Source organism: Amphiura filiformis, chromosome 12 (genome assembly GCF_039555335.1).
Source record: "Amphiura filiformis chromosome 12, Afil_fr2py, whole genome shotgun sequence".
NCBI lineage: Eukaryota > Metazoa > Echinodermata > Ophiuroidea > Amphilepidida > Amphiuridae > Amphiura > Amphiura filiformis.
The window spans coordinates 23,294,383-23,312,456 of record NC_092639.1 but is presented as its reverse complement, the minus strand read 5'-3'; the positions used below and the strand labels follow the sequence as shown (position 1 = coordinate 23,312,456).

The following is an 18,074-nucleotide window of genomic DNA, read 5'->3' as shown; positions in this document are numbered from 1 at the left end:
TGAAAATTTTCATTCCTGCGAGAACTTTCTCCAAGATTGTTGATTTATCACGGGAATCTCACCTTTGTCATTTAATTTCAAACTTTACTTTACCATATAAAATGCAGTAAGTATACATATCCTCTCTATGACTAGTATATTATAAGCTCACATAAAATAAGAATATTTCTTGCTGATAGCAATATCTTATATATAAGTCAACGATTCTGCATAAATACTACTCTGCACCTGTTTCACATTTTCTATTACCTTCTTCTTTTCCTGAAATGTTCCAATTTCTCAAGAAAATACATTCATGAATTGAAAAAAATATATTACATCTAAGGACCCATCGGTATAACTCGATCTGACCCAATTTTAATTTTCAATTTTTGCATCATTCTCCATGCTTTAAACGCATCAATTGTACTTAGTGGAATCAGCGTGAATCACACATTTCCTTTCCATATATTCCTGTTCAATTATGAATTAACGTTGTTAAATGTTTGATGCCAATATACAAGGTATGATATGATGAGGATAAAACATGCCGCCAAGTTATGAAGCATGCCTACTGGTCCCGGTACCCCAGGTCAACATAAAAAGTGGTAACCATGTGTGTTCTAAATTTCGCGGAAAAGGGGTATTTTGTTGACTGAAATCGCGGACCTGAAATCCTGAGCATTGTCTCCGCGAAATTTAAAAAAAAAGGGGTATTTCACAGGTTCGTTCGATCGATGTCTTCAGCCCGAGTCTTCAGCCTCCATCCTCTGGCATTTCATTGATTCCGCCCTCAATCGTCACAGCGAGAGCGTCAGAAGGCAGCTTTTTTACTATTGGCACGGCGGTTTCCCGATATAGTTGTCTAGTGGGTGTTGCACGTATGCTCCCGCACGTTTTGAAGAGAGCTGAATGAGCGACACGAACATCGATGGTGTCAGATGTAACCGTTTTGGCTGCCGTATACACTTTTCCATGTGGTGAATTGAAAACATTGCGGGAAACATGGCAGTGATTGGAGCGAATTCTACGACCGACCGAGTGATATTTTTCCTTGGTTTTTAATTCTGTTCAATTCTGATGCATGTAAGTTTTATTTTGTATCGTTGTTTCTCTTCCCTGTTGCACTTGAAGTTTGGCGTCGCCGGTTCGTTCCTCGGGTTCGTTCGTGAAGTAAATAAATCAAAGTAAGCTTACGGGGCATTTGACATGTGTCAAACTAACAAAGCTGCCGAATTTGGAACCTATCATGCAATCCGTGAGTTTTTTTCCCAAATTTCAAGCTCAGTTTTAAAGAAACACTCCACCCACGACACTCGATCAGTCGGGCGATCAGTCATACTCGGTAATGTTCGTTCGGATGTTCATAAAACATGTATAATGAATAAATTAAAGGGGTATTCCAAAATTGTACATTTGAATTTCTACTATCTGTTTCTGTATGTGTTTAAGATATATCTGATCTGAGTATCCAACCCATAGTGTTGTGCAGCCTGAGGTCTTGTGTCAAAACTTGGGTACCACAATACTTTAAAGGAACCTCTGTACACAAAACTTCGAGGGATTGTTCCTCTTTGGTTCATTTTCAATTAAAATCAGTATACAGGCATTGTAATTACCCCAGTTAATAACACAGGATAATCTGGGAGTACAACAGACACAAAGTAATGTTCATACTTGCACATTTTGTACTTAATATATTAAAATATTTGGAGTCATTGAAAAGGGGTGTCTGGAAATCTTCTCATTGAAAACCTTGAAAAAGGGGTATTTTTACCCTGATTTTGTCAGTGATTTGGCAAAAAAGGGGGTAAAATCAATGAAAATCAGTGAAAAGGGGGTTTTGAAAAAGGAAGAACACACATGGTTACCACTTTTTATGTTGACCTGGGGTACCGGGCTACTGGTATCGTCTCGAAAAGATAACATATATAGTGGCTTTCTTTGTATGTATACTGGAGTGAGTTTACATAGTATGGTATGCATATACATACTTGTATTTGTGTGCAGGGGTGCACTTGTTTGCATGTCACGTCATATTATGTGCATACATAGAAACATTCATTAGCACACAGTATGCTCATATACACATACATATAGGCCTACACCCCACACCACATTACACCCCACTCCCACCACACACACACAACAATATCACTAATGCATGGACACATTATATGAACATTTTGCTATCTTCAGTAGATAGCACTATGTTTTATAATAAATTAGCCTTATTTAACATTCCTATTTTAAATTACTTAATGAAACCAGGGCAAACTGGCATACAGGCTGTTTCCTTTCTTCATTATTTCAATTCTATATGGATATGTGTAGGCTCACATACATGTACGCACCCCCCCCCCCCTATCGGTGTGTTTGTGTATAATATTCCAACCAGTGTTAACCAAGTATAAAAGCCGAAACATTCAGTGAGCAAAAACAGGTCATTGTACAAAAAATTTGAAATCAAAGAAGATGCTACAAAAAATACAAAATTGTGCTTATGTTTTGAGAAATTCCCTGAATTTGTATGTATTGTTAATTACTTTCATAAGCCAATATTTCAATCTGCTAAAGTATATAGCATTTTTGTTTTCAATTTCAACCATTCTATCACTTAACCAAGTAATTATTCTGAATCTTGCAAAGATTTGCACAAAATCTGTCTTGCTGGTAAAAGGGTCACATTACTATAAAATGATACCCCAAATCACCTGCTCGCTCCTATATGGCTTTAACAAGCCAACAAATCTAGAATTGTTATTAATTGATATACATGAGTATACTGTCACATATTGATTGATCTTTTTATATAGAAAATGTAAATACCTGGAAACCACTTTGGTCTTCTGGTCCTTGAAGGAGACATATTGTTAGGACCACTATCTCCAAATAAATCTAAAACATCCGTGTTTCTCGAGTGTTTTGAACACATTTTGAAATGAAAAATATTGTTTGTGCCTTTACAGACACAAGTCAATATGCAAAGGTAATTTCAAAGGTTACAAGATGTTCAAATTTGTTCTTTTTATCCTCTTTCTATATAAGAAGTCTGCTTTATCATGTCTATTACAAAGCTGGTAAGACCTGAGATATATCATATATAATACCCTCTCTGTTCACCAAGCCTCCTCAAAAAAGACATCAAACTTAAATCAATTGGCTGATGTGTGAATTCCTGTACTGAGCCTTTGAGGATGAGATTATGTGGGTTAACAAAAGCTTCATCTTCTTTAGATACAAGCTATCTGCTCATCATACCCAGAAACAAAAAGCCCAATTCTTTGATCTATTGATTTGGTGAATAAGATGAATAAAATTCTGTACTGTGCCTTTGAACATTAGGCTATTATGTGTGTTTTGCAAGACAGCTGCTGCAGGTCACAAGTAAATCAAAGTAAATAATTGCAGACTATATTTAACATCAAAATAATTATCAATCCCCCAACATAAATCCTTCAAATGTAACCTTAGATGTAACTCAAAAGTTGGCTTTCCATTACATTCTGCAGATTTATTTATAATAAAAAAGGAACAAAAAGCCTGACAAATATTATGAATAATTTAATTTTCACATCAGAAATAATTCTCAATTTGCTGGTGAGCCACAGAGGGTGTGCTATTTTCCTTATCATGAGCAATGCACTCCTGGTCTTAATTATGAGGGGATATGTAATTTGTTAATATACTAAATACTCCTTCAAAAAAGAAGGTCAGTTCAGACTTCTTATTGACTAAACAATGTTCACAAGCCAAACGAGATGAAGACAAAATTGATTTTGACTGCTATGTCAAATATGCTAAGGTCAAAAAAGAATCCTATATTCTGAACTTGATTTATTATCATATTCAACATGTTGTGGTCAACTATTGTTTGTTGGACATGTAACCTTCCCTATGTCTTATTAAATTTTTGTATCCCTTGCTTGTCTGGTCTTGTCTTATTGGCTGCTTCACATACATGATGCCATCAAGCAAGGCAAGTCTTTTGTCAAAAAATTGATTTCATGACATGCCCAAGAATGTGTTGAACTTTTCTTGTATTTCAATATTGTTTACAACATGAACATATAGATGAGTTGACTTCTGACGTCAATGCCTGGCAGTATGAGCACGCATCAACACATTTTCAATTGTTTTTTGCCTGGCAGTATGCGCGTGCATCATATTTTGTTCAGGGCCTATGCTTTTAAAACTCCGCCACATCACAATAAGGCTATTGAACAGTGTAGTGGTTGCATGGAGTTCACTCAAGCATATCAATATACCAGCCCCTTGCCTTTGTTGACAAACATTGAGGTCTACTCATCTATACTACATTGCAGTCTGTCTGATGGACAAGATCATGAGATCAAAGGCACCAAGTGTGATATATGCTTGACTGTGAAATATCTAGATCATGTTCAATGGCTTGTAGGTCATCCTGGTCACTCTGGTCAGGAGGGATAAAGTGTAAAGTTGACACCAGAAGGGAGTAATAGAACAGCGCACTATACTTTGATGAGCTCGTAATCGGCGGGCCTTATAACATCGCGGATTAATATCAAAATATTTCATTTTGAGAATTATCTCGTAACATCTTGCCAGAAGCATCACAAATTATTAATTAAGTCCTATACTTGTGACTTTCTTTAAAATGCAAAATATAGGCAAGACAGGTCAACTAATAGCACTCTTAACGTGGGTCTACTTTTCGATGCAGTGGTAAAATCCTAACATTTTCCGGCTATTACGAGCTGATCAAACTATACAAATCTTACTTTCAAAGATTCTCTTGAATTAAAATTATCATCACAAAAAATACGTAATTTTCGGAACTTTTTGATATCATTCTTCGTTGAAGTGCAACATTAACCATGAGGAGATTACACTACCGTTGCAAGTATGCTCCTAGTCAAACCATTGACTGCTTTTACTTGTGAAACATATATTGCCTTAAGAGTACTGGGCCTTGCTTCTTGTTACAAAATGTTGCTCCAATATTAAAGTGTCTGAATAATATCACCAAAGGCAATTCAGGGCAATGCTCGACAAGTCAGAACGAAATTGTTTTTAGTTTAAAGCCATGCAGACAGTACTAAGCTACTTTTCCCATAAACTTAGAGTTGTTGACCACTCCAATTTAAAGGTTTTAACACAAAGAAAATAAAGTATGTCATTAAAGACCAAAGCACCTAGGACAAATTAAAAAAAGGTTTGTCTCAAAGCTCCCGCGCGCATTAGTTTATTCACCCGCATTAGTAAAAAAAATGTTTTCCTTCTTCATTATCTACTTTACTAAGAATAATCTTTTGATTTCAAAGCCTATGCATGTGAATCCAATATGGCAGATTCCCCATAGTGTTAAACAAAGGCTATATATGGAATCCGAGCTGCTCTCCCAACCAAAGCTCTTTCTATGAGATGTATTCATACTCACATTGCACAGTAAGAAAAGCTGTAGCTGTTGGGGCTTCCCCAAATCCATTAGTAGGACTACAGGTAAACCATCCTTCATCCTCTGGTACCACTTCCTTTAACATCAGTCCTCCTTCTGGTACATACTCCCATCTATCCTGGAGTTCCCGAGAGGTTTCCACAGGGATGTCATTGAAGTACCATCTCTGAGTGATGTTGCCTGGTGAAGCCTCTGCCTCGCATTCAAACACCACATCCTGATCTCTTATGACGGTTGTGTCTTGAGGGGGCAAGAAAATATATGGAGCACCTGAAAAAAAAAATGAAATGGACAATAGTGTTAATTTGATTCAATAAGATTTGGATAAATGTGTCATGATACATATTAAAATGGATACTATATATTGCAACATGTGACACCATGACAACAAATTTTCCCCCTAATCTTTTAAAATACAGAGGAATTTAAGCACATCTGTTGAACATATAATTCCTATTTTGCAACAAACAACACATCTTCAACAAGAATGGCTGTATAATGGTCATTTAATTCCATATATAATGGTCATATAATTCCATATCAGGAGTTATTTGAAACCCAGTACTCTTTCACAAGTTGGAAAAAACACTATTATAATAAGCACCTTGCTATGACAAACAACTGGTACCTAGAAAATATCTATCAAAATGATGCAAAAATCCCTATTGCTAGAAACTTTTGAGAAAGAAATTAATTTTTGCAGGTTAAACAATGCTAGAATTAACTATTCAGAATTTACTTTCTCCATAAAAACCTTAACAGAAACAAATGAAAATATGAAAGGCAAGTACATCTTATGTATGTAAGCAATACGAATCTGTAGACATGGAGAAGACAACTTGGTCTTATTATTATAACATTTACAATGTGTACCATAATAACTTCATTACTGTCAGCAGTCAATCTCTTTCTCTCTCCCTTTCCATCTCTCTCTCTCTCTTTCCCTCTCTTTCCCTCTCTACACTCACCAGATCTCTCTCTCTCTCTCAATCAAACCTGTATTTTCTCATCGTCTATCAGTCCGTCTCTCTATCTCTCTTTCTCATGCACTCCCATCAGATATTTTTTGGTCTTGATAAAATGGAGACCATCTGATTAAATTTGTCCTAATAAAGAGGAAGGTCTAACATGGAAGCAACATGATATCTATAACTTGGAATTTTATTAAATTAAGTGACCTGAGTAAAATAGATGAATGTACCAATCATCATACAAGGTAAAGGTCCAGATTGATATACAGATAATACAGCTTCAACAGTATCATGTTGATATTCCAAAGGTATCAAGCATCTTGCACGGAACAGGTTCAAATTGATCCAGATACGAGTATCAGACCATGTTTGCTTTGCTCTACATAACACATACCCTTTGGCCTAATTTCATAAAAATGGTTCAGTTGGTTATCAAATAGCTATATATAGCAATGATTTTAGGAGTTCATAATTGATGAAACAGGACAGTCTATTTTCTCATTATTTCTCAATTTAATATCATTATCTTACAACATGAAAAGTTATGGCTTCTGTAAGAGTTGCAAATGTCAAAAAAAGGATATTAGCTAATAATAGGTATGCGCTTGTTGGACTTATGGGCATTTAAAGTGCTTTTATTCATTTCTTTATTTCTTGTTATTTGTATAATGTTTTACTGCAAATCGTATCTAAGGTGTTGCTCTGTATTAACAAGATCAATGGCTTAAAGTATCCTCTGAAAGATAAAGCACTCCCATTGTTCATTTGCCCAACTCAGAAGCAACCACAGGGTGAGTAAATTTGCGATTTTCCATTTGCAAATTAAATCTAAAGGTAAATTTTCCCAGTCACTATTTTCTAGCCTCACACAGGATAGAAACAGGAACATTGTGCACCATGGGAACAATTTTAACAGGTTTACCTTTTTGGGGCCCTAGGAGGTCCCAACTCACCGTAAGGAAGGCATTTACACTCAAGTGGCCAAGTATTGGTTTAGGTATAAGATCGACAGTGGCGGCAAGAGCATTACAATTTAGAGGGAGTCAAGCATAAATTTTACTAGGACATTTGCAGGTGAAGCGCACATTAAAATGTCAATTTTAGACTATTTTATTCCAGAATGAAGGTGCAATTTGCTCCATAATGGGCCATTGCGAGCAGAGCACACAAAATTTCGCAATTTTGCACTATTTTGACCTAAAACATGGTGTTTTTCAGGCTAAAAAGGAAGATGCACAGGGCAATTTGGGGGCCCTACAATTTGGGGGCCCTGGGCCCGGCCCCATCTGGCCCAATGGTAAATCCGGCCCTGCATGGTAAAACTATGTGTGCTCTTTTCTCTGCCCTGTGAATAACACCTATTATTTTGGAAAAACAGTGGTATGATCGACGGGAATTATATAATAAACATAATTTTTCACCAGGTTCCCTGTCACAAATACTATTATTTTGGCAAATGCTGTTTCATCAGTTCTAAGGATTTTCCTCCGTATCTACACCTTAACACAATGAGTTAACGAATTAATGTCGATAGGGAGAGTTACATACTGTAAAAACTTAATTAACTTTCTGTGTTTTTTTCCGTCTATTATTTAAAATTTCCTGGATAATTTGTTTTTCTCACACACTTCTTTACTTCTTTGAATAAATATAAGCATCCTAAATGGGGTAATAGGAATTAATTTGGCAGTTTTGGTCAAAATTTTATATTTCAGAATTAATAGCTAATCCTATGGCAGGAAACAACTATTCATCTTCAAAACTTCCACCTGCTCATCAACTATTCCATATTTTTTTTCTCATTTTTGTAAAATGTTTGTATTTTTGGTATAATCCCAAAGGGAAACCATCAATAGTTCAATGTACCCATCAAGTTAATACTCAATCAAGTCAAAAAGGAAAAAAAAAAGTTGATACTCAATCAAAGCAAACTATGCATCATCATAAAAAAGAGAAATTATTTCATCAACAAAATACTGTCAAAATTAGGTTAGTATACCATTTTATCAGGTCCTATCTGGCAAAAAACACATTTTTGAATAAGAATCTCATGGCTGCCTTAGGTAATATATACTATTTTACATACATTTTAACATGTTTAATGCTGACAAGTTAAAAGAGTACATATAGGAGTTATTTTCTTTCCTTGCAGAAATGCCTTTCTTGCTCTCGTACCAATCTATGATGGGTATTTTATTGGCATATACATTTATCAACAAAGGTTTAGAGCTAAATATGGAACTTAATTTACCCAAACCTTAGCAAACATGCCCTTATGATGCACCTGATAGTGCTTGCTACCTGATGGATCATTTTGTCATGTCAGTACTCAAAAAACACGCTTGCAAAGGAATGCTGAAGCTGCCATGAAGATTAGTTTGGCATACTGTTAAATTTTACAAATGAAGATATTAACAACAAGTATTCAAAATATATCTTCCTATGATCCAACTGAGATTAAATATATTTTTAACAAAAATGTGTCAATCCTAGAAACAAAGTCTAAATAAGCTGTGGCTTAATACTCTCCAAATTGATACATTTTACAACAGGCACCCATCCTTCTTGTGTGTAGGTTGCACTAGTACAATAAATTCATTTCCAAACAAAGTATGCAAGCAAACAACACAGCATTATTCTTTGTCAAGAAAGGGCTTTTTATGCAGAACCTCTAGTGTTTCACTTTGGCTTTTGTAAAATATTAAAATGTTTTCAAGTTTTGTTTTTGCATTGCTCTTGGAAATATTAGCCATCCTGTGTTTGGAATTCAATAGTTTAAATGAGAGGTCCGCATGCACAGATTGTATTGAGTAAATGCTTTTGTATAATATCTTACATGCAACTATTATTTCCACGTACAACAAAAATGCAAATAAGACAAAATTTTCAAATTTGTCGCACACATTTCAAGAAGCTTTGAGTCAAGAAATATTTTACTAGTTCTATACCTGATTTCAACCCATGGTGGACAATATACAAAATTAACAAACACTCTGAAAGTTTGAAACATTTTGAGATTTTTCCCTTGTCATCCATCATCTTATGTGGGCATCCAAGGTTAAGTATAGCTTACAATGGTTTATGTAAATAGATTAAATCACGTTGCCTTCATATTGTCAATCTAAACTCATTGAAGAAATAAAGAAAACACTTACTGGTGCACTGCACAGGTTTCTTTGGAAAGGTATCGCAGAGTTGACTGACCTCAATTCTGCGTGACCTGAGTTTATGGTTGGCTACTAATGATGATCAGTATTATCTTAAGATGTTGAAGCATCTCTCTCAATGTATTCTTGGAATGAATTCTTGCAAATATCAAAATCTGTGTACATTCTTGGATTGGGTTGATTTGAAATTATTGGACGAAAATCATCAAGAATCCGATTTCTGCAGGTTATTTAAACTAAACTTTAAGAGATCCCTGAGCACGTTTTCCATTAGATGCATATCACTTCACACAATACCTTAACATTTTTGGTTTATATTGAAAGAAAAAGCTATACAAACACAATCTAACTGATAAGTACCTTCTTATCAACCAATTAAATTACCTTATACACAAATCTCTAGATTCTTGAACAAAATTGGAAAAAAAAGCTTAGACAAATACAACCCTGCATATTAGAGTACTTTTTACAAAATCAGAAGATCTTTTTAAAAATAACTTAACAAAATTATGTCCAGTTGTTAAGTGCATTCTTATAGGGCAAGTAGAATATAAGTAGGACTGGTTGTTTCAGATGTAGACCAACAGGTCATCTACAGGGAATTCAACATACTAGAACACTTATTTACAATGAAAGCAACTTATGGATGAATCACAGATTCTAGTATTTTATTTTAAGAAGAGAAATTTACACTAAAGCACTGATACCAATTGATCCTGCAAGATGAATCAACACAAGCCATGCAGTGTATCAATTTACTTATGAATAGAGAGAAATGTGTGTGCACATTGCCCTAAAATAAAAATTTATGTTACGGCAAAGTCAAGCATGTTCCACCCCCCCCCAAAAAAAAGACCCTTGAAGATATACCCTTTTCATGCATTTTTGAAGAAAAAACCTCAAAACCTGTCAAATACGTTTTATCTTGAGGTATGACCAACTGGCACGAAAATGACTGAATTACATAAAGTTACATAACATTTGAGTTTTCAAAGCACTATTCGCTGTTGTAGTGCATGTTAGTAACCATTGGTTACTGCTCCAAGCCTGGGCTCATACACCTGTTCCAAATTTTGATATGCCATAGGCTTTGTGTTGTGATCATTTAGATCAGTGGTTCATAACAAAGAAAGAGTGATCCAGTTGACCTAGCAACGGTTATATTCTAACATGCACTACGACAGCGAATTTCAAATAGATCACTGCACAAGTAGCAGATCCAAGATTTGAAAATGATCACATTATTACAGATAAACTGGGGCTGAGGTACAAAACTTAATTAGGCCTAACTCATTGTAATTTTGAAATGAAAATGCAACTAGTTGTACCCAGTTGCACACACTAAATTTTTAAGTAAGTTGTAATTATCTCAAATCACTGGGGCTCAAGTTAAATTTCATCTAATCAAGTAATTTTATCATTAAAGACAAAAAGCAACTGTGATTAATGTTGTTTCTACCGTGAGATTGAAGGCATTTTTAATATGAACCAAAATACTCTCATCTTCAGTTGCAGAGTTCAGTAACCTCCATTCAACAATCAGAGCACCCAGTTAGACCCTCAAGCTGCAGAGTATGAGTTGTTGAACACAATGCATGCAAAAGTCATTTTATGGTTGCACAAGTGTATTTTAATTTAAGGACTACATCCTAATAGATGAGCATGTTTAATTTGAGATCCCAGTAGTTGGAAGCTTCTTAATCTGGGGTCAGCGGGTGAACTATTTTTCCTAATTTTATCACTTTCTCTTTAAATTGGATGTATTTTTAAAACAGAAATGTGGTGCCCTTATGGGAAATCCGGGAAATTACAAAGTTAGTTGTGGTTCAGTAAGTTTTGTAATTCTAGATTTTTAAATCGCAATGTGACAAAATATTCTAAATCAAAAACCTACAAGTGCAAATTTCTATTCCAATTTTGCACACAAATTCATACCATGTGTCATAAAATTTCAACGATAATTTTTGAATAAAGTGCAGGAAAGGTTTTGACTAGAGAGTTAGTTCACCTGTTACAAGCACTTTTATGCAGGATATTTAGAACATCGTTTCACAACTACAGCTTATTAATGAGATATAATATAAACATGAATCATTGGTAGTCGGGTACGTGGCTCAAACTTGCCACATTTGTCTCCAAAAAAGCTCACATTTAAGATTATATTTTCCCAATTAAAATCCAACTTTCAATTGGTAATTTAAAACCGTTTTTTGCCTTGATTCACTTTGCAAACAATGTATGCAAGATTATTCCGCACTGAAATTATGTTGCTATGCAAGATATTTTGTCACTTCAGCAAGTGTATAAGAATTACTTTTTTCTCAAAAATAGTAAAATAATCAAATCTTAATCTGATTATGATTCGCTAATTTTATAAACTAATTGCCTAAATCTAGTATTATTCTGACACCAAATTATGGTAAATATTCGGCTCTTTTCAAGAATTTGTGTTGTCTTATTACCGTGGGCATAGGTTTAATTAGTCTTGATGAAGAAAAACTATGCTAGGTATAACACACAGAATAGGCAGAACATAAGCTTACCTGTATTTTGTTGCTTTATTTACCCCTGGGCCTCATATCTCCCGGGGGGATCACTCGCATACCAAAGTGGTATGCATGCTCGTCCCAGCACCTCAAAAATGGACCCTAAATGGCGTAATCAGTGTTGAAAGATTTCACCCCTTATTGGCGTAAGACTCTGTAAATCTAACCCCTAAAACATGGCATAATTCGGCGTACGAAAAGAAAATGGACCCATAAATAGCGTAAATTCTAAAACAAACACAAAAAAAAAAAAAAAATATACCCTAAACGTCGAAACTTTACCTGAAAAGCACCCTTTTTTCTAAAAACGGCGACGCCGCCACAAGGCCAAAAATCAACCCTTTTTCGATGTTTTTGGGGACGAGCATGCGTACCACTTTGGTATGCAAGTGACCCCCCCGGGTCATATCTATACCCATGAGTCTCGGCATGCAATATTTTGCCATACTAATATTACATTAAAACCATTAACTACAATATCTAAAGGTATATAACAAGCATTGACATGCTAAATGTGTTATTTTAGCATTTATTTTCATTTGAATCAATCAATTCTGCAAGGGTATAAATTACATACAATTTATATACATATCAGTGCAGCTTGAAAGAAGATTCCTCCTGTTATTCTATTATCTTACGGAACTTTTTTTTTATATGGCATACCAAAAAATTAAAGTTAATCTTCCAAAGGGATTACCTTAAAGTTTTAATACATTAATGAAAACATTGGTGCTTACCTTTGATAAGAAGCCGCACTGTTTTTTGAACAACGCCCTCTTCACTCTCGGCCTGGCAGATGTATGTCCCAGCATCCTCACTTGTCACACCATTGAACAACACGGAATCTGTCGTCATAGAGATATGCCGACTGGCTTCGACGAGTTCACTGTTGTGGTACCATGTAACTTTTGGTGTTGGTGTTCCTTTGGCAATGCATTGTATGCGTGCTTCTGACTCTTCTTCAAATATAACTAGTGGATCTGATGTTTCAATGAATCTTGGTGGACCTGCGAAGAAATAACAACAGAATGGTATTTTATATCCATATATCATGTGGGCTCACAGAGTCCATTGATCTTTTTTGTGACAAAAGAATGTATACCTCTTTTATTTCATGGACTTTTGACTATCTCCTTTTGACTGTGTTCAATGCATTACCATTTTTTTACCTTTTCATAAGATAGAATCACAGAAGGGTATTACTAAAAGACATATTTTATGCATATGCTATTATCTTAGTTTCATTTGTATGCTTCATTTTCAATGACAAAAAAAGTAAACAAGTGTTCCAATAACTTTTCATTTACCCTCTTTGGCTCAAAATGCAGGGACAAAGTAATCAGGCCTTCTCAACTGGCGGGGCATGCGCCACTTGTGGCACTTGGAGTCAGTCAAAGAACCCTAAATCCCCACCCGCTATGCGCTCAGTCACGCACATGCTCCTTCGCAAAGTCCTCCCTTGACATGTTGGCACTTCATGATCACTAAAATTTTGCATTTGGCACTTCAAATAAACTAGTTGAAAAGGACTGATCTAAACCAAGGGGAGACCAAATCTCACTTCATTAATACCAGTATCATCTGGGGGAAGGCAAGCTGGACAAATGTGCAATTCTATGTACCCCATCCCAGGATTAACTTAATCCAGTATATTCTTGCCTTTTATAAAAGCTATGATCAGGTCATAAAACTCCCCAAGTCCAAAAAATGTCAGATGACACCTTTTGGGATGCAAGATCTGTAAGAGGGAACCAAGGAGGGACAGAAGACAACAAAATGGCTCTCAACATCAAACTGGGAGTTACCATGGCAAGGTGCCCTGTGAGTCTGAAATAACAAGATGGCAATTGAAAATCAACAACATCAAGACCACTGTAATAGAGGGATGGTCTCTGAATCTTCTATTACATGCTTTATTGTACTCCATAAACCTGCTATTTATCTGTGCATTTCTTACTCCAGTATTTTTTTTTTCATTTTGGAAATTTTGCACTGCATGATTCTCCACTTATATACAGACAATTCTATTCCATAGGAATTATATATTTCTTAATGTGTTTGCCATTGGGGTTCAGTGTATAGCATATTTTACAGGTCATGATAATTGAGGGATATAAATCACACCTCAACACTGAAATGAAGAGATTTAAATACCTTCTGCAACCATCAACTCCTTACATATAATATTCTGATCCATGGATCATTTATTCACCAGTTTATCAATACGAATTATTGATTATGTATCAGTTACATAGAGGTGTTATCAATTCCACTATCAGCATCAGCAATCATCTAAATTTTACACTAAAAAATCAACCTTAACAAATGGAGAGATTTTAAAAATAGCTTGCTCAACATATCAAACTCCTTCAAAATAATATCCTAATCCATAGATATTGATTACTTATTCATCAGTTTATCAATACACATTATTAATTACATATCAGTTTATACACAGGTGAGTTATAAATTCCACTAAAGCTTCAGTCTTAAATCTGCAACCTTTTATGAAATCACTGTAAGTCACTGTTTCCCAAGCTTTATTTGAACTTCAACTTGAACTTCGTTTATGCATCAAGAAACAGTGTTGCAGGCTTTGATTTTTTGATCTGAGTGACTTCTAACCTAACAGCATTGCTAGTAGCGGATACAATAGCAGTGATATTAATAATCTTGACTTCACACATTACACAAGTACCAATGATTGATTGGTTAAGTACTCAATAGAAGCCTCCAGTAATACTAATATGTAACAAACATATCAGCATAACATATCACTTCTTGTAACCTGTCATGTCAAAACCATGTAATATTCAACACCAGCCATTTTTAACAACCAATTTCACATCATAAATACTTAATTATAAAAAAACGATGATGTCTTTGAGTGTGTTGATGGACTCCAAGATAAAACGAACCTGAATAGTTCAAGTTGGGACTTGATATTGTTCCATGTGATGAAAAACTCTCAAATTTGTCTTTTCAATATTGATCCCCGTATTGATCCTACAAATCACAGACATTTTTGTTACACAATAACAAGTTGGGCGAGCACACTCCGTACCTAAGGCTGCGATCACATAGAAGTATACGGTATACGGTATTAGCTATATGAAATACGCTCATTCGATCAGGCTGAGTTCATATAGGAGTATACTATGTGAACTCAGCCTGATCGAATGAGCATATTTCATATACATGGTATAGCGAATAGAGAGTATAGGTCAGTTTACCAATTTTCTTCGTCTATTCAAATGCTTGTAACTTTACTTCTTGAGGTCACATTGCATTCAATGAGGTATCATAATGTGCAGAATTAGATAGTGTATCTATTTAAAAAAAATGAATTTACCCACATATGGTTTAGTTTTAAAATTAGGACGGTATACCCTGCACTAAAATCGAACACGCATGATTTCCACTATACTATATTATATACTTCATTAATATATTCTTGTTCATTGATTGGTTAAAAGTGGATCACATGACCAAAAATAGTTCTACCATCAGTACTCCTATCCGTAAATAGTACCTCTAAGCCGTAAATAGTATTTTCAATGTCCCGGATGAGCCGTAAATAGTACCTCAAACCCGTAAATAGTACTTTTGACTATGCCTTCCACGCGTGCGCGCATTCGATGCGACGGAACAGTTCACGCACGCGAAACTGCCACAGCGTGATTTCGCGCTGCTGTAATTGGTTAGCCCGATTTTAGCCTATTCGATTTTTTTGAAGGGCAAAATATAGGTTGTGCTTAAATTGGTCGTGCTGTTTACTCAGGATAGAAGCTGGAGAGTCAAAACGTCAAATAATTTTCTTTTAACCAATCAATGAACAAAGAACATATTAATGAAGTATATAAAACAAATATATACTGCCTTTATTCGAAGTTCCGGTGAAAACTATGGTCCCTCGTTGAGATCAATTAATACTATTGATCACACCTCGGGCCCATAGTTTTAACCAGAACCTCTCATGGCAGTATATATTTGTATACTATACGCAGGTATACGGCCTTTTCGAATAGTGCCCTCCTAGTCCTATGTGACCTGGTACTATGAAATTACCTTGCTTGATTTAAGCTATCTGCGTGCACCTGCAAAAGCGTGCACCGTATACCGAATAGTATACTTGGATGATGATCGTAGCCTTATGTGACCCGGTACTATGAAATTGCCTTGCTCGATTTAAGCTATACGCATGCACCTGCAAAACGTGCACCGTATACCCGAATAGTATACTTCTATGTGATCGCAGCCTTATGGTAACCAGTGTTAACCAATTGAATAGTAAACAGTTTGAGTCTCGTTTTCAATATTGTCCAGACATCAAGCATTGATAGACAACCCACAATTGCTTCTTTACTTACATGTTAACAAGGTGGCCGAACATACTTAAAATGTCAATTCATTGAGCACACTCCCTATCTTATGGTAACCAGTGTTAACCAATTGAATAGTAAGCAGTTTTAATCTTGTTTTCAATATTGTCCAGACATCAAGCATTGATAGACAACCCACAATTGCTTCTTTACTTAACATACTTAAAATGTTCATTGAGCACACTCCCTATCTTATGGTAACCAGTGTTAACCAATTGAATAGTAAGCAGTTTGAGTCTCGTTTTCAATATTGTCCAGACATCAAGCATTGATAGGCTCACAATTGCTTCTTTACTTACATGTTAACAAGGTGGCCGAACATACTTAAAATCCAATCCTAGCTTGGCTAATCATTTGAATAATAGATTGGTTGATGGTGCCATAAAGTATAGAGTCTATGCTTAAAGGAATTACTCTATACATTTTTCAGTTACTACAATCATTCAATTACTACAACAAAAGATCTATAAAGTGCCTGTCATTCAAAGTTACATTACTGTTACATATTAGATAACACTACTTAGATAAAATGTACAAAAGACAAGATGGGCATACAAATGGATTCTTTAAACACATTATACCTTATTCTTAACTCCTCCATCGCAGGCTTTAAATCAAGCCATTAAGCTGCGATCACATAGAAGTATACTATTCGGGTATACGGTGCACGTTTTGCAGGTGCACGCATATAGCTTAAATCGAGCAAGGCAATTCCATAGTACTGGGTCACATAAGGCTACGATCACATAGAAGTATACTATTCAGGTATGGTGCACGTGTATAGCTTAAATCGGGCAAGGTAATTTCATAGTACCGGGTCACATAGGCACTATTCGAAAAGGCCGTATACCTGCATATAGTATAGTATAGTGGGAATCGTGCGTGCTCGATTTTAGTGCAGCGTATACCGTCCTAATTTTAAAACTAAACCATATGTGGGTAAATTCATTTTTTGTAATAGATGTACTATCTAATTCTGCACATTATGACACCTCATTGAATGCAATGTGACCTCAAGAAGTAAAGTTACAAGCATTTGATTAGACGAAGAAAATTGGTAAACTGACCTACAAAATGTATACTCGCTATTAGCTATACAAAATAATTTTAAGCACAATATTCTTTTCTTCTTTCTCAGTTTAGCTTTCATATCATCATTTTGGTTTTGTAAATGTTGTTGCCATCCTAGTGGAGTAATTTGGAACAACTCCTAAAATACTCTCACAGTACAATAGTACATGTTTGGAAAACAACAGTTAATGAGGCATAACAATTGATTCAATCTTAATGGCAATTTAGCAGCTTAAATGAGAGTGTTTCAGTCTCTTTAGGGAGCCATGATTGGTGTCCATGTGGGCAAATTCTGAAAACTTGCAAATGCAAGAAATGCACTGTATTGTTTTCTTTGACAGGCTAATTGTGCAAACACAGTGTCACAGAGAAAGGATTCAAGAAATGAATCATAAACTCTCTATATCACTCAATTTAAAGAAATGCTGCTCATTGGTAGGAGCTACTTGTTGTCCTGTAGCCATAGGTATGATCGTAAGTTGCCCATAGGACATGTTTTTTTTAACCACATGTCTTATGGT

General features: G+C 35.4%; 1 protein-coding gene across 1 annotated transcript in view; it reads right to left on the bottom strand.

Moving 5' to 3' along the window:
- The window catches only part of LOC140165955 (uncharacterized), a 351,538-nt gene that overhangs the window by 80,261 nt on the left and 253,203 nt on the right, over nt 1-18,074 (bottom strand). The window contains 2 exon segments of the mRNA XM_072189295.1: nt 5,399-5,686; nt 12,838-13,107. Coding sequence (XP_072045396.1) covers nt 5,399-5,686; nt 12,838-13,107 — 558 coding nt within the window.